Source organism: Acanthochromis polyacanthus, chromosome 9 (assembly GCF_021347895.1).
Source record: "Acanthochromis polyacanthus isolate Apoly-LR-REF ecotype Palm Island chromosome 9, KAUST_Apoly_ChrSc, whole genome shotgun sequence".
Lineage (NCBI taxonomy): Eukaryota > Metazoa > Chordata > Actinopteri > Pomacentridae > Acanthochromis > Acanthochromis polyacanthus.
Window position 1 is genome coordinate 32,316,840 of NC_067121.1, and position 27,224 is coordinate 32,344,063.

At 40.7% G+C, this 27,224-nt stretch overlaps 2 protein-coding genes across 5 annotated transcripts; both read left to right on the plus strand.

Moving 5' to 3' along the window:
- The first annotated feature begins 258 nt into the window (after window positions 1–258).
- Window positions 259–10,858, plus strand: si:ch211-188c16.1 (uncharacterized protein LOC562677 homolog). Of its 3 annotated transcripts, none has more exons than XM_022193486.2 (19): window positions 259–396; window positions 1,951–2,884; window positions 3,021–3,206; window positions 3,412–3,955; window positions 4,046–4,161; window positions 4,247–4,272; window positions 4,404–4,438; window positions 4,566–4,616; window positions 4,711–4,843; window positions 5,082–5,241; window positions 5,459–5,582; window positions 5,693–5,724; window positions 7,507–7,570; window positions 7,756–7,793; window positions 8,075–8,138; window positions 9,717–9,815; window positions 9,915–9,928; window positions 10,210–10,243; window positions 10,407–10,858. In XM_022193486.2, exons 1-19 carry the CDS (start codon window positions 388–390, stop codon window positions 10,474–10,476), a joined length of 2,733 nt encoding a protein of 910 aa, XP_022049178.2. In that variant the 5' UTR covers window positions 259–387; the 3' UTR covers window positions 10,477–10,858. The 3 variants fall into 3 exon arrangements, with proteins under 3 accessions (XP_022049178.2, XP_051809667.1, XP_022049179.2); XM_051953707.1 differs by having other exon boundaries at window positions 7,759–7,793; XM_022193487.2 differs by lacking the exon at window positions 9,915–9,928.
- Window positions 10,859–11,759: 901 nt separating this feature from the next.
- LOC110950731 (phospholipid phosphatase 3-like) lies at window positions 11,760–26,883 on the plus strand. Of its 2 annotated transcripts, none has more exons than XM_022193484.2 (6): window positions 11,760–12,159; window positions 18,261–18,418; window positions 22,823–23,103; window positions 23,255–23,312; window positions 23,412–23,588; window positions 25,004–26,883. In XM_022193484.2, exons 1-6 carry the CDS (start codon window positions 12,021–12,023, stop codon window positions 25,130–25,132), a joined length of 942 nt encoding a protein of 313 aa, XP_022049176.1. In that variant the 5' UTR covers window positions 11,760–12,020; the 3' UTR covers window positions 25,133–26,883. The 2 variants fall into 2 exon arrangements, with proteins under 2 accessions (XP_022049176.1, XP_022049177.1); XM_022193485.2 differs by lacking the exon at window positions 18,261–18,418 and adding an exon at window positions 17,126–17,280 and having other exon boundaries at window positions 11,761–12,159.
- Window positions 26,884–27,224: the final 341 nt, after the last annotated feature.

Sequence of the window (27,224 nt, forward strand, 5' to 3'; positions counted from 1 at the left end):
ATTTTTATGTAGCAAAACAAATAATATTATTATATGGGGATCAGAAGGTAACAAAATTTATAAGCACCTGGACTAGATCATATGTGTTTCAGTATTTCTGCCTCCGTATTAAACTTTACGCAAATAAAGAACTTAATCTACACATTTGTAAACATGGAAGAGCTTTCGACAAGGTAAACGTGACCGCGCACGTAGGTAACGCGCAGCACGCAGGTGCGTCACACGGCCGCGCTTTCAAATTGTTTGTATTAGCGTCTCCGTGATTAGTATAAACCTGTCGGTGGATTTATCGTGGTGAAGTTATCAAAGGAGCGTGAACAGCATTGAAGTTTAAGTTTAGCTTTACAAATGTTCATGTGTGAAAAGTGATGAACAAAACGAGCAACAATGGAAGAGGTAATGATTTTCTGGGCAACTTTAATTAGCTAAAGTACTGTAGTATGAAGCTAAGTTTAGCCGTTTGTCAATGCTCTGTGCTAGCCAAGACACTAATACTAACACTGCTTTTTACTTGTTCTGTGTTATAAAAGTACATGGCTTAATTATCCCGATTGACAGCTCTATAGGATACTAATAACTAAAGTTTTGGGGGGTTCACACACCTTTTTTAGTCGAGATTTCTGCCCTCTTTCAGCAGTTTTATGTTGGTTTTGAGAACAAAAAATTGCATTCGTTGTGATTAATCTGCTGAACGGTTTTTTAACTAAGCGGTTTGGTTTGTGCAAAACTGAACTATGAAAAATGCCAATCACAATTTCCAAGCTGACTCAATCTGTCCAGTTTGGTCCAACCAAGAATCTAAACTCTAAACATCTTACAGCCATGAGAAGACAAATCAAACCAGCAAATATTCACATTTAAGAAAAGCTCTATTGTATTAGAAAATCAGGATCAGAAATACTTTATTGATCTTTGGGGAAAATTGCTTTAAAAAACACTGACATTGTAATGTTTTGTTTGTCTGTGATGGATGTTTCTGTAAGGAAAAATACAGGACTATCACCAAATTACTTAAATAACTCTAACTGAAAAGAAATCGTCTTTTGAGAAAGATTGGGGTGATTCTGTGGGCTAAATGCATCTGTCTTGAAGATCAAAAATATATACATATATTTAAAAAATAGCTAATAAAAGCCTTTTGGATACTTTCATAGATGGTGTTGCACTGACAAAGTCCTCCAAAATAGTTTTTTGTTTTGGATAACTTTCAGATCTGTCTTTGCAGTCATCATACAAAGCTTTGTGATGTTGATTTAAATGGTCAGACAGCCTTGTTTTATTGCCAAGTGTAGTGGCAACAACTACGAGACACTGCTGACAGAGTAAGCAAAGTTTCATTTTCAGTGTTTCTCTCCTGTTAATTGCTCATTTTTCCACAGTCTTCATGTCAACAAACTCCATGTCTTGTAAATAAAGTAAGAAAAAAAATCTCTGTATCTACAAACCCTTAAATCAAATTAAATTATGTTCTATCAGACAGACTTCTTTTGTAGTCATATAAAATAAGAACCATGCATTTTTTTCTCTTTGTATCAAGCAGCACTAAAAACAAAAGCAAACCGCTGTCACGTGATGTGTTTGAGTTGATTTTCCTTCATTCATGTTGCACTTCTTGCGATGTGTCTGTTGCGGATGCACACATTGTGCCGTCAGTGTCAAAACAACATGTTGTCTAGACCTATTTGAAAAGGTAAAAGCTACTAAAACTACAATCATCTCCATTGTATTGGAAAGGAGGCAGGAATCATCAAAATTATTTCTAAGTGCAAAAAATTAAACTTTTTGCATATCTAGATTCCATGGAATAAGTAAGATGAAAACCTAAAACATTTTGGCAGACCCTTAAATTATGTTGTCATTCTTGAGTTTTTTATCCCTAAACTTAAATGAAATTGTCTGTCAAAGTAATGGCTATCTCTTAGTTAATTATTAATTGTTCTTTTGTTTCAGGAAGGAGCAATAAACTTCAAAGCACTGAGGGCTAAATTTCAGGAAGAGGCCCTCCTGGCTCAGTCTCAAATCAGTCGTCCAACCGTCGCTGAAAAACCAAAGCACATTCCGCCACCTGGAGGTCACTGCAGCTCTGTGGTCAGCAGTATTAATATTGCTGTAGAGAACAAGACACCAGTGGTTCCCCGTGTCATCTTCAGAGATGGTCTGCGGGCATCTGGAGGAAAGCGACCAATTTCCTTTCCACCACTACCTCTGCAGACCTCTGTGTCATCCCAGCCTACTAATGGAGACAGCACAGCCAGGCAGTCCCTCAAAGACCGATGTATGCCTTTGGTGCTTCCTGTACTGCCTGTAAAAGATCAGAAGACGGAAGAACTGGCCAAAAAGCAGCACCAACTGGAATCGGAGCAAGGGAAAGAAGCCTTGCCACTAACTAAAATCAAGAAAAAAGGGTTGCTGCTTCCTTTCAAGTCAACCAAAACATCAAAGATGAGTGCAGAAAGTGGAGAGGAGCCAACATATGCTGATTTGACCAACAGACCATGCAGTGCTCCTGGTGAGTTGCCCTCAGTGGAAAAACAAACCACAGAAGATGAGGTTTCTACATACAGTGACCAATCGACCGCTGAGTGCCCCCTCTCCAGCCCAGATATCCCAGTCACCCCTCCTTCTGCAGAGACAAGTGGTGACTCTGACAGTAGAATTATGAGCACTTTGGAGAGGGCCAAGAAGAAGTTCTCACGCCAACAGACGCTTATTTCTGCCAAAGCCAAGAGTTTGCGCTCCCCTGACTACACCTCCAGAGACAAGACGTTCCCCTCCCCACCAAAAAACTTTGGCAGTGAGCTGCTCATACCCCCACCGGTGTGTCTTCCACACCTGGCTTGTATTTCAGCTCGGCCTTTCTTCAAAACCAACAGCTCTGCACACAGTAAGTGAATGTTTGCAACATTTTCAGTCCTCATCAAAAGTCTCTGTTCTGTCATGCTTTGTGTGCAAAATTGTAAGTATTCATGATTATTTAGATGAGGATTGCTAAGGCACTTGTAAAATTGTTTTCCCTCAAGAACCAGCATTGGGTAAGCAGCTTCTCAGAGATAAAAATGAGCATTCATTAGCGAAGACTGTTGAAGCGCCGTTTGTTCCACTCAAGAAACGTCTACCTGACCTGAGGATATTGGGGTCAATGCCAGCAAAGCCCCCCAAACCTCCATTAGTGGATCTCAGCCGTTACCGTGCTCTCACAGTCCATGGTATGTCAACATGCTGTAGTTTTCATTTCTTTGCCACTTCTCTAGCTTTGCTTTATTTCTTTTTTTTTTGCATATCCTCTTTTGTGGCTTCAGTTATTTTGCTTAGGCATCAGTGACTGTGCTTTAGCCTCACTGCAGCTTACATTATACAATTTGTGGTGAGGCTGAACATCTGTTCAAATGTTACATTTGCTTCCTTTTATAGAGGTGTCACCAGGTCCGAGCCAAACTCCAACTAAAGAGCCAGCATCAGAGCACCCAGCCATCTCCAACCCTCTTCTAGACGCCCCAGAGTTTCCAGAGTTTCAGAATTCAGAGGTGGAAACAGCAGGGGGTGAGGCTGTTGATATTGCCTCGCTAGAAGTGGAGGCTTTAGACTTAGTCAGCACCGAGATTCACACAGCAGTCGACTTTGAGGTCACCGCCGGTGAGGGTCCACAACCTGACTTGTCAGCGTGTAATCCTGCCGAGGCTAGTGTAAGCTCTATCATCCAAGATCTGAACATTGGCAGTCAAAACATAATACCCCTCGATCCAGCCAGCTTCCCTGAACCAATAAACCTGCCAGAGTTCCCAGAGCCTGCTGTACCAGAGCAGTGGTCCCACAGCAAAGAGATGCTTGTAGATTCTTTTTCTAAATCTCATTCTGATGAAACTGATCTGGGAGGTGCTGAGTGTCGGTCTGTCCCAGAGGAAAGAGAGCTTAGTAAGCAAGCTGCGTCCAATGATGGGATTCAGACACATCCAAGGTGAGCTTTGTAGTAGCTGCAGTCGTTTTGTACAGCTTTTCACATAGCACTGCACATATTTCAGTATATACGTACCTTTCTCCCTTCTAGTGCATATCAAGACGACAGTTACTATGAAACATATGATAATGTGTATGAGGATGTTGAAAACGTCCACAAATTCATCAAGAGCCAGAACTCAAGTAAACAAAAAGGCAACCTAAAGAGTAAGAGTGTTCAATTAACACATTTTATTCTAAAATTCAAATCCCTTGCGGACATTTATTCTCTCCATTTAATGATTTCTTGCAGATCCATATGCTGACAACCACCCCATGGTAACTCATTTTATAATCTAATTGACTATATAATCACCTCAGAGAGTAATAGGAGAATGAATGTGCAATGAATAAGTGATGAGCTTTGACAATCATCTGCATTAAATTAAAAACCATGTGCTCGTTTCAAGGAGGAGCAGCAGAGCAAATGGGTGCGGAATCCACGGTATGTTGAGGTTTTTTTCTTTTCTTTTTTTCACACGTTCAAGATCTGTGTTCTTTCATTGACATTGATTTTTGCCAGATGGAAGGCAGCCATTGATTTTTCTCTTGCTGTGATAATCAAACTGCAGGGGCAATGTATCAGGAGAACATGCTCATTCTGCCCACAATCACATCCACAGGTAATGTGTGACATGTCACCCGTCTCACCGATGGCATGATTAGCAACGAGATGTTGTTTTCACAAGCACAATCAAGACTTTGATTTGTTTTCAGTAAGGCACCTCAAAGCCCCAACGCTGCTGACCATAAAGAACAGAGGAAAAGGGAGAAGCAGCGACTGGAGAAAGAGAAGAAGGAGCAAAAGGAAAGGGAGAAGAAGGAAAATGAAATGAAAAAGAAGTTCAAAGTAAGGGGAGCTGTTTTTTTCTCGTCTGTTTTTGTACGGCCTGTATTAGTCAGTCTGAATCATGGATTGACTCATTTGAAAATTAGTTTGCAAAGGCTAATTCTGACATTGAGTTAACTATCAGTGATGCTCAGTAATGCGCAGCAAGCTACTCAAGGCTGTAATTTACGATAATGCCTGTCATTTGGATTATGCACACTATGCTTCGTAGCTGTTTTTGAGAGATTTGTCTCCGCAGGTGACTGGAGAAGAGGAGCCCATGTACCATGCCAAGGTCATGGTGGCGAGTAAAGTCCGCAAGAACGACCTGCCTGTGAAGAGCGGGGACACGGTCAGCATCATTCGAACCACCAACTGCCCCAAAGGCAAATGGTTGGCTCGAGATGCCAACCACAAATGTGAGTTTGGTCGTATTGATTGGATGTAGAATTGCAGAAGCACGTGCTAATTCCATCTAAGGTTTGGACTTGGAGAAAAACATCCCTTGACATGGAAGTAACAGGCATTCCTAGGAGGAGTGTTAAGCCTTTTTTTAGTCGTCTGTTTTCACATTTACATGTCGGTGTCGGTAGCTTCGCAGTGTTCTCTGTAACTGCTCTCCCCTGGCTGTTGCAGATGGTTATATTTCAGTGATGAATGTGGAGCTAAATATCAAGGAGATGCTGGAACTTGGCAAGAAGGCTCAAGCAGCTGGACGAGGAGGGAGCGTCAATGCAGATACCATCAGCATCGGGAGCAGGTACTGAGTGGCAGACAAAATCCTTTAGCTTCTCAATTAGAAACTGATTTGCATCCACTCCACCCCCCGCGGTGTGTGTCATGATTAGTTTTTCATATTTTGTTTTGCAGATCCTCAAATCATCCTGTTCTAACAAGCAGTTGTAAGTAGCCTCTGCGCAAAAACATTAAGCTCTTGTCAACGTTTTTGTTATTAGAATGACTGGAGACTAGTTGGTTCTCAAAAAGCACAAAGTTAAGTGCTTCATAAGGCAGGGCTGTCAATCAGAGGCCACATTCAGCCCGATTTGATGTCAGGAAAATCATAACCTGATAATCTATAAGTAACCATAGCTCCAAATTTTTACTTTGTTTTAGTGCAAAAAAGTAAATTCTGAAAAGGTTCACAATTAAGGAATTATCTTTTTACATAACGCTATGAACAACCTGAAATTTCTTAGAAAAATAAGTTCAATTTCAACAACATTATGCCTCAGTTTATCATTTACACATTATAGCTTTCAGGTTACAGAGTGTCTACAAAGGCACAAAACATTTAGTCTCAGGTGTCTGGAACTGAATGATGTTATATTTTACTTTATGATCAAAACAACAAAGTCGGACAAAAAGACGAAAAACAACAAAAATGAGACAAATTGACAAAAAATGAGACAAACTACTAGCCTAGCCGCACTAGACCCATGCTCTGAAGATGCAAGGGACTAGGCACGCTCAACAGGGAGGGAGGCGGGCTAAAAGGTTGTCTATCAAATCACTCTGCAGCAATTGGGTAGGTATACAACCAATCAGTGCAACGAATAGGCTCCTAGAGCGCCGGAAATCAGAGGATGCGGTAGTTCGGTGAAGCCTTATTTATACAGTCAATGGGTGAAGCTCAAGTATGTTACAGACATGTTAACAGAAAGATTATTCAGAGTCGGTGCTAATGGAGCTCAACGACTGTTGTCGTTTTTGTTGTCGACCCTGACAGAGAATTAAATTTGTTGCCGTGGGTTGTCTAGCGCGGCTAGGCTAGTTGTTTCCGGTTGTTTCTGTCAGAATCGTCGTGCCTCTGTCGTCACTTAGTTACGCCCGCCTTCTGACTCTACACTTCATGGTGATTTGTCTGGCCAGTTTTAGGAGCATCCAACCTCGAGCCTTACGGAGGGTAACTAGACCCACCCTGGCAGAGAATTAAATTCGTTGCCGTGGGTTGTCTAGCGTGGCTAGGCTAACAAACTACAAGAAACAAAACAAAAGGGAGCCAAAATTAGACAAAAAAAGTTACAAATTGACAATAAAAATGGAGAAACGACAAAAACCAGACAAAAAAATGACAAAAGTGAGAAACAAAATGACAAAAAAGTAGACAGCACAAGAGAGACAAAAAGCACAAAACAACACAAACGATACACAAAACAGCGAATAAAACAAAACGACAAAAATCAGACAAAAAACAACAAAAACAAGACAAAATATTACAAAAATGAGATACAAAAGAGCAATGAGCAATCTAGTATTTTTACTTTATGATCAAAACAGCTTGTCATGGTCGAGACATTTCTTTAAATTTATAATTTTACAAATTTGCAGACAGTCTTCTCTGTCATTTTTTACACTTTACAAATTCATCCCACGGGCCGGATTGGACCCTCTGGAGGGCTGGTTTTGGTCCACGGGCTGCATATTTGACACCCCTGATACAGAGTTTGGACTTGCTGACTGACAGAGTGCATTTGCACAGAGTTTGGAAAGCAGCCCAAAGAATGTCACATGAGCAACACTTGAGCTGAACAACTTCAGTCGTCATCTGCTTTACATTTATGTGTTATTTTATGATTGAAAAGGAATTCCATTTAAGCTGAGGGTTTTGGCTGCGGCTCTGCCAAACATCTATCATCATCACGCATGCTGGGCCCTAATCACGTTAATTTGTTTTTCTGCAGTCACAGATGACAGCGAGGAGTGGGCCTGTGAAGATGAAACCCTCTCACCATCCAATGAGAGCCAGTAAGATGTTTAATCTCTTTTACTGCGACTCAAAGCAGCTTTTGGAAAAGAGTCGTTTCTAAGTAGAACGACAGCAACTGTTGACCACATTAGAGGACATTTAAGTAATTCCCTCTGAGAGATGAAATTGAATTTATGCGGCGCGCACAGGGTACAATTAATTTGTTTCTCTTCATTCTGTACAGTAGCTTTCCTCAGCAGACTGCCTCAGCGCCTGAGATGTGTGAGTACCTTTTTTTATATTCGGTCCTTTTGAAGTGAAAGCTAGAGAACAGAACATGCCCCCCCCCAAATCCTCTCCAGCCTTCTGGTTTAAAGGGAAATGCAGACTGTGCCTGTGGTTGTTTAATGTAATGCAGTGACATATGGTACACTGTAACATGGCTTTGAAGTGCACTTCTTACCATACAGTTTCCTTACTCCTTCCCTGTTCAGCCTGACCGTCTTTACATAATAAACTCTGTCCCTCGCCGAATTCTGTCCTTCATGTGTTCACTTTCACAGCATGTGTTCATGTTGATGCCCAGCACACGCTGAGTGATGCCAACCTGGAAGACCTACACACGCAGTAAGTTTCAAACACACAGGTGTCAAAGCAGATACTTTGGCCCGCAGCCTTTTCCAACCCATACGTACATAAATATTGCTGCAAATCTCCTTAAGAAGTGGGTTTATATGATCTGTGTGAATTCTTGTACATTTCTTAGGGTATTTACTCATCTAAGACCACTTTAATGTGAGCAAACTATTGAATAAGACGATCTTAAAGATAGAAGGAAAAAGAATGTTAATAGGCTAAAGCTATTTTAAAGAAATGTGAATTTTAGAGTTTCTGAAGTCCTCTGCTGTGTGATAATAGGAGAGATCAAAAACTGCAGTTAATTATTGGAGGAAAAAACTAAAACCACTTGTTTCTTCATTTATTATCAGTCAGCCTCGAACGGGCGAATCACCAGACAAAGGCAGCAGCTATCTGCTTGTTTCCACTTTTTGTTAATCTGCAGCTGATTCTCTTGATTAGTTATTTTTGCGAAAAACTGTAATTATTATAACTGAAGTGAGGTATTTAAAGTGAGTGATTGTCGGTAACCGTCAGATCCCAAAGACTTTATATATAAAAGGAATGGAAAAAGCAACAAATCAGGAAAATTGAGGCACTGAAACAAGCAACTTTTTTGCTGAAACAATCCATGAATAATGAAAATATTTTTTGCAACCATCAGTTTGAATTTATAGAAGAGAAAAAAACATGAGAGGAACAATATATGTACTATTGAGTCAACATGTGACGCCTGCTTATGGTGAATGCCTTACTGTTGATTGCTTTCTCTTTTTTTACTGTTTCTTTCTCTAAATGGCGATTTTCTTGTTTATCTGGAGCATCAGGATCTTTTCATCACTGCTTCCTTAGTCTTTCCACCTTAGACTCCCCTGTACTCTACATTGCCCAGGCTTTTCCCCTGCTTCAGTTTTAGCACATCGGTCATCGCTGGCTGACATAAAACACGTGAGCACAGACGGCACATTTAAAAATCAGATCCGCTGTGAGGTACAGAGAGATTTATGGACGGGCTTAAGCAGCATTGTGTGAACTTGTAGGGCAAGGACTTCAATTCAACAGATGTTCTTTTACATGTGCGCCAGCTTTAAGGGAACATATTTTGACTATTGCAGCAATAAAATACCATATATGTGTGGAAGTTTGATTGTTGAAAAGTGTATAATTTGGAGATGGATAATATGGTGGAATCTACATAAAATTAAATGGCAACAAACTGCCCCAAATGAGTTTTAATCGCCCAGTCAAACAATAAAATCGCCTATCAAAAATAGTACTTAAATCAGTGATGCTGCTGTTGGACTCTTCTGCACTGTGTTGGTTTTTGTATTCTTGTTAGAACATGTGAAGAGTTTACAAAATAGAAATGACAACATGCAATCAAATATAACAAAATTACAGCCTCAGAAATTAATTTGCACCTGAACCAGCAGCTCTTGGACACAAACACTTATGATTAGCTCCATAGCGGAAGTATTTATGTATTTTAGACTTACTGTGTTTCATCAGATGATTGCTCCAGTGTTTTCGACTTCCTGTGGGTGAATCATGAAATTAGCTGTTAGTAATGTTGTCTTTCCCCATCAGGACCAGACATGAAGCCCTGCAGAAGCTGGCCATCTTTTTTCAACACAACAAAGATGAATGTGGCAACGTCTCTGATAATGGAGCAGCCACGCCTACAAAGTACAATATTTTCTTTACTTTATCCAAAGTTACTGTGTTGTGGAAAACTGGTTTTGATATTTTCTTTCTTTCATTTTGTCTTTTCTGTCCTGGTTAAAGTACTGAACCACCGGGTAAGTTTACAGACTTTTTTTTGTTTTTTTTTTTTCCATGGCTCCACTGTTGTCACCACTTCCGTCTCCTTCACTGATAATGGTGAAGCTAAAAGGAGGGTGCTTACAAATCTCTTTGAGGACACTGTAGTCTAAACACTGGTCGGCGACTTGAACTGTGATGGAAAATAACTCGCATTTATCTACTTCGAGGACCCTTGGAGACATGTCGGCGATGGATGTTTTGCAGAGATGTCAGTTCAAAGTTAATGTGACATTTGTATCTGCTTGTCTTTATCTAGACTTCTTGTGCGCGGTGGAGGAGCCGCCGTATCCGTAAGTGTTGACAGTTTCCTTCTAATCAGCAAGCGAAGTGTCACTGTTTGATCTGTATTTGTGTTAGCACATGACTGCTTCCTGAAAGAAGCGCACACACAGTACTTCAGCTTCCTCTTCCTCCTCCTCATGAACTGATGTCCCACTGTGTTTCGTATGACAGTGAACAAGAAGTTGACTTCACAGAGCTGGAGCTGCTTCCTCCTCCACCGCTCTACGCCGACACCTTCTGAGTACAACATGGGCTGAAGCAGGGAACATTCCTTTGAAACATTTGGAAGGGAAACACTTCAGAGCTCTGGAGCCATGGGTTTAAGGCTGTTTCTGACCTTCTGGCTTGAAGGAAAGAAACTTCTACGAATGCTGATGTAGTTGTACTATAACTTTAATTTTACCTTCTTCTTTGTTGGTTCATTTTCACTTTGTTTTCTACACTCTTTTGTTCTCCTTGTCTCTCGGTTTACTGTGAAAAGAGTAGATGGTGCACAAATTTAACCGCTGCACTTTGTCTAAAGAGCAATAACATTAATCACCTGTTCACCTGTGTTTGCACAAAATGTTCCATACATTGGGATTTTTTGTTTTTTGTTACATTTAATAAATGTTTGACCCTGACTTTCTGCTTTTATGGCTTTTTTTCCCCTCCGGCTTTTTCATATATTGTTAAGCAGCAACAGTTGGATTTAGATCCTTAAGTAAAAGTACCAAAAGAGAGTATTAGCAGTAAAAGTACTCAAGGAAAAGTACTGGTTTTATCCCACCGACTGATATCTTAATGTATGTGACAGAGTTTCAGCAGCATGTTTTTTTTTCTCTAATCTTGGAAATTTTTTGGGATGAGATGTTGGATAACTTATTTGAAATCAGCCATGTGAAAAGTTGAGGGAAACAAGTCAGTATTTGGTGGAGGTGTGAACAACTCAGACATCTAAAATGTGTCCACGACTGTTTGTAAGAAGCCAAAAATGTTTGAGACCACTGATTTAATCTTAAACGATGTGTTGTATTTTAAAGCTTGAAGTAGCTGAAGATGCCATAACTGTAGTGGAGTAGAAAGTACAATATTTCCCTCTTTAATGTAGAGGAGTTTAAGTATAAAGTTGCATAAAATAGAATGTACTTGAGTAAATGCATTTTTAGTTACTCTCCACCACTTGCTGGTCAGAATTTCCATTTGCTATTCTCTCATATTCTGATTTTTGCTCACTCATCGTCACATTTTTCTGAAAAAAAACCCCCCAAAAACACCAGGTTGTTTATCGTCTACGACTTATTCAGAGTGTAAAAGCAAGACCACCTAATGGAAAATCATGAACAGAACCTCAAGCATGTAAAACAGAACCCGAAACCTCTCTTTGATGCTCATGCTGCTGACTTTGCTGTGTAAAACCCCCTTTTTTGTTGCTGTGTGGATGCTCACATCCTGGAGGTGAGTGTGGGAATCAGCCTGTAGGCACAAATCTGGACATATGGCATTAATTGAAAGGGGAGGAGCTGGAGGAGGGTCTTTCTCCTGGAGGGCTTGCAGCAGGACTCTTAACCACCCCAGAAGAGAGGATGGTTAGTAGATAGAGAGCTGCGATAGTTGGAGGACTCAGACAACGAGTGCTCAAAAACTTAAATGACTTCTCCTCCTCAGGATTCATGAACAATAGACGCACCTTGTAGACAGTGAGAGCAAAGTAGACGCAGAGCTTTTTTAGGAAGGCTAGCAGCAAGTTTCTTCTCATTCCTTTTTGTTGTTGTTGTTGGCTAGAAGCACATATAACGTGTTTAAATGCAACGCTGTCTGATTTATGAGAAAACTATGGCAGCCGAGACGAAGAACGGCGGGAGTTCGCTGAACAACAATAACTGCAAAGACCACAGCAGGAGAAAGTTGCTGGTCGGAGTGGATCTTTTCTGCTTGTTTTTAGGTAAGAATCACAGTTTTAACGCCTTAAACCAACAATAACATGTGACTGTACTGTGGGGGAGTTTAGCGGTGAATATGTGGCTTTATTACGTTCGTTTTTTGTTGTTTTAATGTCCCTTTTAAGCTACTGACACAACTTACAGGCGTTAAATTCAGATTTAAGTTGTATAACGGTCATGCTAATGTTGTCTTTATCTCCCATAGCATGCAGTTTTGCTTCATATAGATTTGAGATGTTATTCCCTGTTGTTTGTTTGTCATATTTTACCGTTAAACTTGCATTACTTCATAATAATACCAAAGAGAAAAGTAATTTCTGCTGTTATTGTTGTGTTAAGCTAAGTTAGCAAGCTAGCTCTCATATTGTCATGCCTCTCATATAAATAAATGTTAATAATAAATAATAAACAATTTAAAGTGAGTCCATTCTAGATGTTATATAGCTATATGTGAACGTGAACACCAATATTCAAGCTACACCAGCTTCACAATCAAAGCTGCTAAAGCAACAAGTTAGCTACACATTTAGCTATAAAGGTACATAAATGATATCGGCTAAGCTAGCCCCCAAAAATGTGCTGGCAAAAGGGAAACTAATTATTCAAGTGCCTCTGGAGGGATATATTTCTGTGGGCTCCACCCACACCTGTATGGACCTCTGCTTTGACCGCTCATTATATTTTCCAGAAAGGCTCACATTCCACAGCTGCAGGAATTCTTCAGATCCGAACATCTGGCATAATATACTTAAATGTGCGTGTGGCATAATTAAGGGAAGTGGTGAAAAGGTCAGATTGGAGTGAGTGAGTGTGTGCATGTTCATCAGTTCACATCCTGAGATATTCACTGAGTTGAAGTTATTTTTGGTGGTAGAACCTAAAAGTCCTACAAAAGTTTTGCCAGTCCACAGGGATCAAACAAGGGGCCGTTCACTAATGTCTCCTTTATTTGTTCTCTGACAACCACATGTTTCCAGTGTGTTGTTGTGTGGAAAGTCTGGATTGTAAACACCACAGCAGGGTGCCTCTATACAATTAAATTGTTGCAACTGCATGGAAAAGAAAACAATCCAGCAATTGTTTCATGAAAGATCTACACCATACACAATCTTTTTCTCACAAGCTATATTTAGTTGTTTTGATTTTTTTTGTCTCTGTGGAGGGTAAATCCCCGTGATTTGTTCTGTATGTACATAGCTACCCGCAGAGAAGCTTGTCAACAAACCAGCAATGTTTCTCTGGCTAAAGATGTGGTGAAGACAGCAACCACAAGGAGGAAATGGTGGGCCAGTACTGGTAATCACCACTTTTCCTCCATTCTCACACACTGATTGCAGTTCTAGTGAAATTCCATAAAGGGATATTACCCTCATACCCTTCCAGTTACTGGGCTCCCTGCAGACCATCAGTGCCAGTAAAGATAACATTAGTTTGTTTACTGGAGAAGAATGTCCCCCTGATTCAGCATTGACTGGAACTGAATGTTTACAAAAAAAGAAAGCCCGTCACCCTCTTATGAGGTGATCAGGTTCAGTTTACATTAAGCTGTAGCAGGTGGCTTTCATGTTTTCCACTTAATCGTGTAATGATGCTAAAGGTTAATGGGTCACACGTGCTTCTTTGGCTTAGAATTCCTGAACAGATGCCATGTCAATCCATGAAATTAGGACAATAATGTTAAGGATGTAATATTTTAAGCCATAAAGGAATTCTTCATCCAAATTCTAAATATGACAGACAAAACTGTATTCTTTTCTTGAGCAAGTAAATATCTCAAAACCTCAGCAAGTGATCTTAAAACTAAAAGTAGACTTTTGTTTTGCTTATGGTTGAGCTGACCTCTTAAAAATAATATACACAATTTCACTTTCAATCTGAACAAGTACTTTCCAGTAACACAGCACTTAAGAGTTCCAAGATTGTCCCTTTTTCATGAAAAGATCATTGATCCACAAGCAGTTTAACCTTCCTGTTGTCCTCATTTATGGACACCAAAAAAATATTGTTTCCTTGTCAGGAAAAAAAAAATCAAAAAATTTCCCAAACTTTCTGCAAATTTGCAAAACCTTTAGAAAGAAAATTCCAATAATTCCTTAAAAGTTTTATTTAAAAAATCCCCCAAACATAGCAAGAAAATTCTTCTAAATATTTTCAAAAAATGAGTAAAATTCTTCCAAAAAAAGAGTAAAATATCTAAAGTGATTGAATAAATATCAATAAAACTTGTAATATTTTCTTAAGAACATTCACATAAAAATCAACCAAAATCCACTGAAATTTGCTGGATTTTGCTTGATTTTTTTTTGTGAATGTTCTTTAGAAACATTTTTAACATTTATTTTTATTTACCAAAAAATGTTCAGAGATTTCCCAAAAATGTTGAAAATGTGTTGAACTGTGAAAATATATCCCCACCCCTCCATTTTCAAACTTTAAACGGGTCAATTTTGACCCGCAGGACAACACGAGGGATAAAACAGCACTGGGTTGTCACTGAATTATCTCAGTCGTACAACTAATTAAACAATAAACCAAAATGTACGATTTATGTGACTCTTTTTGATCATTTGTACGACATTGGCGTGGAAAAATATTGTATCCGCTGGTGTTGCCACGAGCAATTCAATGCAAATGAGACTTTTATCTAACCTAAGAAAGCAGACCTGGTTTCCCCCTACATGTTGAATTATGAACTTTTGTAGCAGGTCAGACTGACAGACAGGGAGCAGGTTGTATGTGGCTACTGCAAGTAAAAACAACTGCATCTGCGTACACGCCACAACTACCTCAGACCTGCACATATACGTTTCTCCGCCAGACAGTGAGAGATCCCTGCAAGTGGAAAATGTGTATCTGTTTTGTTTTAATAGTCACACTCTGTGTTTTGGCAAATGCCTCCCGAATATGGTGGGGATTTAATTCAGCGTGAAGCTTATACATTGATTCTAGTTTCCATAAACTGCAGCCACGTGGAACTGCCAGATCTTAGCAATAAGTTTTTTACCATGTTTTGACACTGGGCAGCGGTCAGTTGTGTTCTGAAAATGTCATCATGGTTCTTCAGTTACAGTGTTTGCTTGTAGTAGCGCAGCTCAATTGACTGCCAATCAAACCGCTTCAGGGCAAACCGATTAAAAGACACCCGATTGTGACATTAAGGAGCCAAAAACCAATTAATCTCAAACAGTTTTGTTTGTTTCTGTTGTCTTTGGGTTGATTTTTGAGATAATGTGAAGGACATACCCACGCCTGCTTGACTGGTGGTGTTGTTGTTGGCAGGACGAGGACACCCTCCCCCTCTCCTCACCCCCTCAGGCTGTTAGATGCGGGAAGGGAGGAAGAGGTTAGGAGGGGAAAATCCCAAGATGCCGTATTCACTGCTGATGCTGCACTGTTTAGACGGATGCGAGGGGTCGGAGGACTGAGCGGGGGGAAAAAAACCCGGCTGAATGTCTGGAAAACAGCACCCGACTGTCTGGTTGTGTGGGGGTTTTTTTCCCTCTTTTTTTTTTTCCAATCAGCTGTTTGAAGCACTTGACCCCGTGCAGGTTACTTTAAAGCAGTGGACACTTTCTTCCATTAATCCATTTCCCACCTCTCTGTCTCTCTCCAGCAACCTCTGCCTCTGGCCTTGTGGTTTGTCTGTGAATATATTTAGAGGCAGTTGCAGAGGTCAGGGCCTTGATGTCAGTGTGTTGCACATCTCACATTCAGTCCTGTGTGCTTCTCTAGTGTTTTTTTCCCCCAACTGCTTTATATCAGCAGTTTGCACAGCCTGACTCCCTGTTTTGGGAAGGCCTGTGTTGTTCTGTTCATGACTGAACTAACCTGAAGGGATCAGACATTCAGGATTTAACGTGCGGTATATTTTCACAGTTGCAGAACTGTTAAGACGTCCCACACCGCTGTGTCTCTTCTTGCCTCTGAGCCGAGTGTAGCTTCGTCCAGGTATTTGTTTGAAGAGCGAGAATGAAAGTGAGAAAGTTAATAATGTGAATCCTGCTGAATATGAAGGGAAGGCTGGAGTTCTGGAGTTCCCAGAGCTCTGTGTGTAACCTGAACCCAACCCAGCTGGACCTTCAAAAGACCCAAGTCAGGTGTGTGTGCGTTGGACGTGAAGGGGGTCGAGGGGCTCAGCAGCAACTGAAGCGTGTGTTGACATTTGGTTCAAGAAATCGCACCCCACCTCCCGTCACCACCGCCATTACGCTTGTTTTTCTTTGTATCGGCAGATTGCGGAATTATTCAAAGAGCGACTTGAAAGCTAGGCGCCGCTTTTGAAGTCGTTTTGAAAGTGTGTTTTCCAAATTCTGTCAGAGATTTGACGCCTCTCCTGGGTACCACGTCCACCCTCAGATATCAAAGTCCTCCACTGAAGCCTTTTAGTAAATGGAGGAAAATAAGCTGTCCTTTTTGGCTTGCATCTTAGTTACACCCACTCTATGTTTGTTGTCAGGAGAGAAATAAGATCTTTTTGCCACTTTAAGTGCTGAAAGACACTAAATCGATCAGACGCGAACACCCCACAGGCATCTTAAAGTGGGCCTTTTTAAGTGCACTTGAAAGCCTCAGCAGGAAAGGAAGACCGATATAGTGTGTGTTTTTTCTTGTCATTTAGCAGCATCTTTGTCTCTTAAGAACATGGCACATCTTACCCTTTTAATGGTAACTTGAGATCAGTTGATGCTATTCCCAGCATAAAAGGTTCACTTAAGTGTTGCAGCTTTGATTTTGGCATTTATTCCAACTGATTTCATTTAGTTCATTTTGCCTCATTATTGTCGACAGCATCTGTGTCGGTTTGGCAAACAGGATGCGATTAAAACAGTAAATGCATCCGCTGAGAGTTTTTAATATGTGTTTCTTTCCCTTTTTTTGCCTGATGATACTGATGCAGCTGTCCATTGTTTGTTGTTGTGGTCTGAAAATCTGCTTTACATGCACACATTTGTCTGTCCAACTATACAGTGGTGCTTGTCGCCGTGTTTTTGCACAAACCTCCCTTCCCGCCTTACAAGAGAGGATTCTTCTGCAGCGACGACGGCATCAGACTGCCCTATAAGAACAGCACGGTGTCCACGCCCGTGCTCATAGCCGTGGGCGTCACTGTGCCCGTGGTCTCAGTAAGTCCTGGTGTGGTTAAAGCAAGAGGACCGGAGAGCGCATGCCGGGACACTCTCAGTTCATCAGCGGTTGGCTTGCGACACCCCGAAAAGATATGATGGATTGAACAGGCTCTGACTCGCACTGTGTGGTTTTGTCCCATTGACTGTAAATCATGTATGCTGTACTTCACTGCCATCAAATTTTCCAGAGAATATTATCATTCACTTTCACATTTAGCTACTACCCTTCAGGCAACTACTGGTGATCAGGAATAGTTGTGTCAGGATCTTAACTTCAAGAGATTAGAGGTTCATAAAGAGCAAAGATGAAGCATCATGAAAAATTTGTCCGTTGGTGTTATTTCAAAATGTTAATAGGGATAGGATTAGCCCTTACTCCATCACTATCAACTGTTAATTGTTATTGAATGTAGAAATACAGCTTGGGGTCTTTTTCTAAATTTCTTAGATCTTCACATCTTCATCAGCGTATGGAGTTTTAGTCCTAATGTCAAGACAAAACGCTTAATTCACTCAGCTTATAAATAGACAGTTTTAAGCTCTTGCTGTTTGTTGATTTAACTTCTACTGACAGAATAATTTGACTCACTACAAATAAGCTAAAAATACAAGCTGCCTGGAGAGATAGAGATCTCAAAGCAACATGCTTTGGGAAATGGGCAGCAGTGAAGTCAGTAAACCATGCGTGATTTGCAGTTAGCAGACTAAGCGATGAGAAACCACCGGCGGGGTCCTTACAAAACGTCGAAAGACCCTCTAATAGTGAATAATAAACAAAGCTGGAGTCGTTTCTTGATTGGTCGCAGATAGCAGCCGCAGAATGAACTGAGCCAGTCCCACGTGTGTCCCCCGTTGCCTCTCGCTTTTACCTATGACCTCTTGTAATTTGCATACAATTAACCCGGCACCTCCATCTCCCTCTTTCACCCGTCCCCACCCCCTTCTCTCTCTCAATGCTCACTGCTTCTTCACACTAGCCGGCCTGCCTTTCTTGGTCATTGAGACCAGCGCTGTTCAGCCTTACCGTAGAGGGTTTTACTGCGACGATGAGTCCATCAAGTATCCGGCCAAAAACGGAGACACCATTAGCGACGGTGTGCTTAGCGCTGCAGGCATTCTAATCACCATCCTCTCTGTAAGTCTCACCCCACTCTGATCACTAATGTCATCATCACCCTCCTGTGTTTCAGCAGCCTTCACAATTTACTAGCAGCACCTTAACCCTCGTGTTGTCCTCATTTACAGGCACCAGGCACCTTGTGTGGGGAAAAAAAAAAAAAAAAAAATCCCAAAATTTGGCAAAAAAAATTCCGCAAATTTCCAAAAATTTGCAAAACCTTCAGGAAGAAAATTCCTTCAGTTTCCCTTGAAAATTTTATTTTTTTAAAAAATCCCCCAAATTTGACAAGAGAATTCTTGTAAATATTTTCAAAAAATTATTAAAAATCTTCCAAAAAAATGTCAAAAATATCTAAAGTGATTACATATATATCAGTACAACTTCTAATATTTTCTTTAAGAACATTCACCAAAAAAATCAACCAAAATCCAGCGAATTTCGCTGGATTTTGGTTGATTTTTTGTGAATGTTCTTAAGAAACATTTTTAACATTTCTTTTTTTCCACCAAAAAGTGTTCAAAGATTTGCCAAAAATGTTGAAAATGTGGACATCAGAAGTTTCACTGTGAAAATCTATATGTTTTTCCACATTTTCAAACTTCAAACCGGGTCAATTTTGACTCGCAGGACGACACGAGGGTTGAACCACAGTAGATGTTCACCACGTGATTTCTCATCCTCATCCTAATATGTCTAATATTTGGTTTATGATAACATTGCTGACATCCTGTGTGTGTACATAATATTGTATTTATTTGAACTGCTATAAACTGTTAGATTTATTACGGTTGTTCATGTTTTCCTCCCACTCAAACCACACATATTCACAGTGAACCTGCTGTATGTGCTGAGAAATAACTCGGCACACTCCATCAGAGAGCGTTTATCTGACAATTGTTGGGTATAAACTGAGATTATCCTAAATGATAACTCCGTACCTGGGCTATCTGGCCTTGTTATTGGTTTCAACTCATTCTAGATAACAACCAGTCAGCAGCATTTTCTCAAAGCTTTCTCTCTGGGGGCTTGAGATGACTTGGGTGATTAAGGCACTTTAAATAAAGCAAAGTGTTTAGGAGTGTGTTGCAATCTCCTGGCAGAAAACCGTGAGAACGAACCCAAAATCTGCGCCATCATCCCTGCATCCTGTAGTTCAAATTCATTTTTCTCAAGCATTTTCCTGCAACGGTTGTCAGACATTTGTCCGTTCTGGTCAAAACATCTACTTGCACATCCTCATGATGGCTAACACTTCACTAAAAGCTAACACGGATAAATGCGAGCAAAAGTGCTTTTTCGGTCGTCTTTTTTCCTCCACTTGTGTTTCTAAGTACATGATTGTGTAGCAGTGTTTTAGCTCCCCTAAAACCACTTCTGAGTGCACAGCAGTACTGTGGCGTAAAATACCCAGCGACAACACTGACAGGCAGCTTGTGTTTTGCTGCAGCATGTATAGTCGAGGGATAACAGCGGGATCCTTTGCTCCACACATAATGCAGACTTTTCGAAATGAATTGAAGTGAGTAATTCGGTCGTCACACCATAGCGGCAACTTGAAAAGAGCCCATGTTATGCATATTTCCAGGTTTATGATATTATTTTTGTCTACTAGAGTATGTTGATATGCTTTCATGTTCAAAAAACGCATTATGTTCCTCACACTATATAACTGCACTTCCTCTCCTAATTCTCTGCCCTCCCGAAAAGCTCGATCTGTTCTGACTTTTCAGCCGCTCTGACAAAAACGAGGCAACTTTGGTTATGTGCTGTACCTACAGATCTTCATGCGAGCAGAGAGATGTAGCTCTAGTAGAAGCGCTTTAGTGTGGAAATAGCGGGAGACTGCGAAGACGCTGCTCATCCTTTGTGTGAGAACGTGCAAAACTAGCCACTAGCCAAGTGATAAACTAATGTTCTATATATTGACGTAGATAAACAATGAAAGAAAAGGCTACACAAGGTGTTTCAGGCCGTGTTTTCTGCTTCTTTTGGCATAGCCTTTCGATTTTGTTATTTTGCTGACCATTTACATGCACAAAAACATTATATAACACACTTCAGCGTAAGGGGGAAAACCCAAAACTCATAATACGGGCTCTTTAACAGCCTAGCAACCACTTAAGTAAATTTTTAAGCTCTGCCAATTGCCATAAAAGCCATAGAAACCATATACAAACCACTTGTAAATGACCCACTACCAACTCCCTAGCAACAGCCTAGCAACCAACTTCATTCTGCTTACCAAACACTTTAGTAGCCATTTAGCAACATGTTAGCTGGCATGGATGGGTAATTTATATGCACTGACATAACGCAGACGGACTTCTGGAACATGCAACAGGTGGCAGTCACACTTAAAACGCCATCAGAAAGTTTCTAGTTGACTTTAGTGTTGCTCAGCAGTGCTATAGCGTGTATCACCTGGTCCTCTGGCACTGCCTTGGCTCGTGGCACGAAGCCTCGTCGTTTCTCTCTGCAGCCACCAGTGCAGACTGCTGCTCGGGGCCAAAGGGCTTTTTCATGGTGAGAAGGCGTCCTGACTGTGTAATTGTGGTTGGCGCAATGGTTGTTCGGTTAAATACTGTAATTGGTGAGGTGGAATTGTGGTGAAGGCCCCGAACAAGAAAGCTTTGCCAGATATCTCATTTTCCCCTGGCACAACGTGACTTTCAAATCCATCTCTCCCCCCTGCAGCGTTCTGGCCAACCTTTGTGTTTCGTGAACCAGAAAACACAAATATTAGGTCGTTCGGGGCTTAATTTTCCGCTGAAAAGGGCTGAGAAACACAAGCCTGTAATAATTTATGTTGATGTTTAATAGAAGAAAGGAAAACACGATGGTGTCACGCTGAAAATACAAGCCACAAATCAACATCATGCCCCCGTGATTATCTCTGAGGGTTCAGTGTTACAGCTCCATCTACTACAATGCCGGTTCATTTATTCATGCGAGTAGTTCAACGTTTCACTGAAGGGGAACCAGATGTGTTTTCTCCCCTTCCCTCTTTCCCATGGAAGCAGCTGGGCTGTATCAAACTGGCTCTAAAGGCCTGAATGGTGGAAACAACACACTCTATCAGCTTGTTAAATCATCTTAAGGGCTATCCCTCCGCAAAGAGTGTTTCCCAGAATGAGACTTATTCTGCGCCCCTCGAAAGAATGTCGATGAAACTGAGATACTAACATGAAAACAGCCAGACATCCCTCGTGAAACCGGAGCCCTTTCGCTGAGAGAGCCGGCGCAGGGAAAAACAAACGTGCCCCCGACATGCGCCTGGCGAAGTCTGGCCGCGAAAACATCAGACCCGTCGCTTAGCTCAGCGTTTCTCCTGATTAGAACCAGCGGTGCCTCCCCTGCTCTCCCTCCCACTCTGCTCCTCATTCCTCCTCTCACCTTCAGCTTTATACGCCTCATTTCCACTCTAGTTTTCTGTCCTCTTGTCTTATTCTACATTCTCTCTTTGCTTTCTATCCTCCCTTACTGTTACTCTCTCATGCGTCCTGTCATTTTCTCCCCACTTTCTCTTTCTCGCTCGTCCTCCACAGTTTCTTTGTGAGTCGCTGGAAGACAACGGGGGATATAAAGGGGGTTGGGGAGGCGTTTTTTGAGCTTGAACAGCTGTTTTGAGTTACGGCGATCCACCTCCTCCCCCTCGCGCGCGCCTTACCCGTCGATCGTTGGCATTACACGGTGGTTTATTTACACACTTTCAGAAAACTATACACGTCGGACAGTTTGAGTTGCCTCCCACGTCGTCTCACTGTTTTCTCTCAGAAGTAGAATGGCACAGGTAAACACGTTCAGCTGTGAAGTAGACGTTTTCAAAGCACTCCAGGAGAAAATCTGCATTCCATTTCAGCTGTCATAATAACCTCTTGATGTTCAGAAAGTGTTGTCCTCGTCACAAATGTCACGTGTTTTTCTCCTCACTGAAAAGCATGGATTTCCCAGAAGTTCATTGTTCTTTTTGTGAAGTTTGCAAGAGCTTCAGGGCTCATTCCTGAACATTTCAAGGCCCTTATGCTTTTTTTTTTTTTTAAACTTTGCTTCAAGGAATTTCCTCAAAGCAAAATCTACATTCCCTGCTGGCAGTGTTATAATGTTTTTAAAAAGTGGATGACAGGGGAAGTCTTAAATCACTAAAAGAAAGCGATTGCAAGAGAAGTAAATGGTTTCATTCAATTAATAAATAGCAAACACATAGCTTAAATTACATATGAATTATGAGTTGAAGAAAATCTCTATCCAGCTAACATAAAATCAAATCCTCATTCCTCCTAAAGTATTCTGCCTCTCTTGCAGTCACACATTTTCACCAAGCACTCAAGAGATGTGAATTCACTGCTTAGGAAATGTGGAATTAATGTTGGGCCGTTACAAATCTTGTCACTGACATCACTTTCCCTTCTGTCACCCCAGATCATAATTGGGGAAAGTTACAGGATCTACTTTCTGAATGAGGGATCCAAGTCTTTTGTGGGGAACCCCTACATCTCCGCTCTCTACAAGCAGGTCGGAGTGTTCATCTTCGGCTGTGCCATCAGTCAGTCCTTCACCGACATCGCCAAAGTGTCGGTGGGACGAATGCGCCCTCACTTCCTCGACGTGTGCAAACCCGACTTCTCCACCATCAACTGCTCTCTGGGCTACATTACAGACTACCAGTGTCAGGGGCCGGAGAGCAAAGTTCAGGAGGCCAGGTACTTTAATGTCGCATAGCTAAAAATATTACAGATTGCACATTAAGCATTTATTTAGTTGAATTTGCAGTTGTATTTAAGTTAAGAGAGGACTGAGTGTTAACAGATTCTAAGGTTCTGTAACATCCTCATTTTTGCTTATTCTCTTCAGGAAGTCTTTCTTCTCTGGACATGCGTCTTTCTCCATGTACACCATGCTGTACCTGGTGGTGAGTCACTACATTGTTTCAGTCACTAACCACGTTTTCATTCCATTGTTCCATGTTCAGATGCTTACCCATAAACCAACGATTCTCTTCCTCCTCCAGTTTTACCTGCAGTCTCGTTTCACCTGGCATGGAGCCCGCCTGTTGCGACCTTTGACGCAGTTCACCCTCATCATGATGTCCTTCTACACCGGCCTGTCCCGTGTTTCAGATCACAAGCACCACCCCACTGATGTCCTGGCTGGATTTGTACAGGGAGCCCTGGTGGCCTACTGCATAGTGAGTGGCTGCTGTGTTATAAATTTAGATATTAGTCAGAAATCATAAAGAGGACGAGATTCAATCATTCTAAATGAATGTTTTAAGTAGCTATTTCAAAATACAACCAACTAAAATTGTATCTTCTCTTCAACCTAATTGATTCAGTGTGTCGAAATGAACAATAATTTCACATATAAAGCTACTATTTGCAGCTTTATGAGTAATTTTAACTTTATTATTTTATACTTAAGTGAGAACAACAAACTGAGAGCAGGCCAGCATACAGCTGCATATATTCATCTGATCTCTGAAAAAAGAATTAGACTAACTGGTGATCCTAGCACAAGGACTATTGAGGAATATCGAGAAAACCAGTTAATCTGAAGGTTTAGATGATGTGTCATGTTGGTTATGAAGCTATTACATATATAGATGTGTGATAGTCAGTTTTCAACATTAAGCAGCTACACACCGACGACTTCTTTAACATGATGTAATTTAGTTTGGAGCAGGTCCAAGTAAATGTTCAGTAATTTAAAAAAAAAAAAAAAAAAAAAAGAGGGACCGAGTAGTCTCCATTAGGTTGGGTCCATTCAGAGTTGTAGGTGTGTTCCTCTCGCCACCGTAAATATTGGAGACTACCGTCCTAAAGAGTAGCTAAAAAATAAAAAAACCTAAGCCAGTGCTATGTTATTCATAATCAGGATCTTCAAATTATTTGTGAAGTCCAGCAGTAGCCAGTGTGTGGATTCACAGATGAGACCTATATGGTCAGGAGTGAGGCATTTTGGGTATCAACATGCGAGAAAACAACCACTGAATAATACTGTTTTCTCTATCTTAAGATGATAAGACTGTCTTGAACAATGAACGGAGAAACTGCATTTACAAGTTATATTGTAGAAATGGTGCCTAATACAGAACTTTAAGGAACACCACTCTGTATGAAGGAAGTCAAATTACCAGCAGGATTGTGAGGAAGATTTTTAACCAAAAAAAAAACCCCTAAAGATCCACCAGCTTCTTAAAGAGATGCTTGTAATAATCAATTTATGTACATTTGTATGTGTTGTCCCTCATTCATTCTGATTTTCAAGGTTCCTCTTTGCATTATTTTTATTTTATTTTATGTTTATTTAACAGGGACGATACAAACAACATTGCCACAATGGGAAAATGTGAATGTATATAGTACATCTAGCTTCAGCTAATTTGCAGTCTTTGTCCCTGGTCAGGATTTACAGTAAAATAAATTATACAGAATACAAATACAATTTTACAAATAAAATAATACAGTGAATACAATCAATGAGTACTACAAATAAATAAACACAGTTATAGTAAATTAAAACTAAAACACAAGTTACATTTAACATCAGAGATTATTAAAATGATTTACTCATAATTGATTTTCCTCTGTATGCCACCTGCAGGTATTCTTTGTGTCAGACTTGTTCAAGCCCAAAGGAAGACGTTCTGTTCTGTCTCCGACCCCGGTGAAGAAAGATCTCATTCCTGCAGCAGACATCAGAGAGCGGGGCAACCATCTCATCATGGCGTAGAAAAGGCTGCAAACTGACTGTATATAACCCTGACCTGTGCCTTTTTTAAATCACTACTACAGCCACTAGTCAATACTGAATGAAATAAACTCCCAACGACCTGGAAAATGCAGACAAACGTGGAATCTTGAACATCTCCGAGGATGAGAAGGTGGAAAAACGGTCAAGAAAGTCGTGCTTTCTCAGTGGAAAACTTCATGTTTTTCCTTGGTCTCACCAGATATTTTAATGTGGAAAAGAGAGACAACCTCCTATTTTAAAGCAAGGGATATTTGTCCCTCTACTTCTGGTATGAAGATTATTATCCTCCACTGTCAAGGCCTTTCCATGGACAAACATCAGAAATTGAAGAAAACTAAGAAATGGCAGCTGTAAACAAAGCTGTGTGTGACTTTTGTGCTTTCACACTCGTATTCCTGCCGATCGCTCACAGTTTGACGAACAAATCATGACAAAACAAATTCCTTAATTTTAGGAAGGATGTTGTTTTAGTTTGGTTTTATTACAAACATCATATTTTTTTTTCTAGCACTATTTTAGCTAAACTCAGTACTGTTTGTCACCACTTGAATGACCCGAAGTGAAGCTTTCGGAAAGCTTCCTAAGCTTTCTTTTAAGCTTTTATTACGTGCATAATGTAGATCCTTCGAAGGCGCACGTGAGTTGTAGTGCAGTGAGGGCGTGTGTTTTGGATGTGGGCCTCTTTCTGCTGGCTAGGACGAGCCCCCACTGAGCCATTTAATGAAATGACTGTCTTGTTCTATGTACCAGATGGGTGCTCACAAGTGTTAGGTCAGAATGTGTGTGTGAGAGAGTGTGTGTCGGGTGTGTCCCTGTGTGTGTCTTAATGTCAAGTCTATATATTTCAGTGTTTATAGCCTACAAGTGTGCCTCTCTCCAGCCAGAGAGCAAGCACCTGCTCCCACAGACGCATGTAACTCAAGACGGGAGCACTGTGGGGTGGGGTGGGGTGGGGGGGATGCATCATGTAGAGGACATTGTGCTTTACTGTTACTAATCATAGCGATGATTCACATCGCTGAGAAATCTTGTGATATACTGGATGTTAAACAGATGTGAACCTCTTAGAGCAGTGGTTAGTTTATCAATACCAAAGCACAGTTTTGTAATGAAAAAGCTGCTCTGGCACATTGTAAATGCTTAGTAACTCATGAATACAAAAGAGCTGAAAATGAGGCTCTGCATTATAATAGACGAACAACTTCTAATGCAATTATGTTTGCATTAATTTTAATGTAATTAGCTTTTTAGCTGAAAATGATGATAAAAACCACTGACCAGAAAACATCACTCAGTTTTAACTTACTGAGTCAAGCTTGGATCTGACATGTAGTTTTTCTTAATACGTAACGTCTAAATCGGCTATATATAGCATTAAAACATTCATCATGCTAACCTTACATTGTACAGTATCATGTGTATATACAAATATACAGTATGCGTTTTGAAGAAATGCCCACTATGACTTTGTGTCGAGACCTGTGTAAATGTAAAACATGCTGCTTCAAAAATCAAAGCTTGGCAAACGTCATCCAGTAAAGTGTGAATATTCTGTTTTTTTTAAAAACAACAAAGCTCTCAAAGCGGACTGCTTCAGTACAGTTTTATCAAAAAAGAAAATCATTTTTCAGTACTATTTTTGTAATGTCGTGAAATTTTGTACAATGAAACTGTAAGACGTATCAAAGATGAAAAAAATGTCTTTAATAAAACACGAAAGATCACAAGGAGTGAGCGTGTTGTGATGTTTATTTTATCGTATGTGCAGCGCAAAGATTGAATTTTTGTTGTATAATTCATAAGCTGGTCTAATGTGCGTGTGATGCAGAGATTTGGGCGTGGGGCAATGGTAGACTTCCATGTGCGGCTTCCTGTGGGGAAATAGTGCACATTCCAGGCTTTAACCCAGCTCCCCAACGGCCCTCTGGAATAATATAGACTCCATGCAGAAACTATGCCAGAGTGGCAAAATACATTCACATGTGCAAATGCAGAGCTGTATAATTTGCCTCCACTGTCCTGCGCTGCCCTTACAGACCACCTTGTCTCCAGGTTGCGCCGTGTCGCTTCG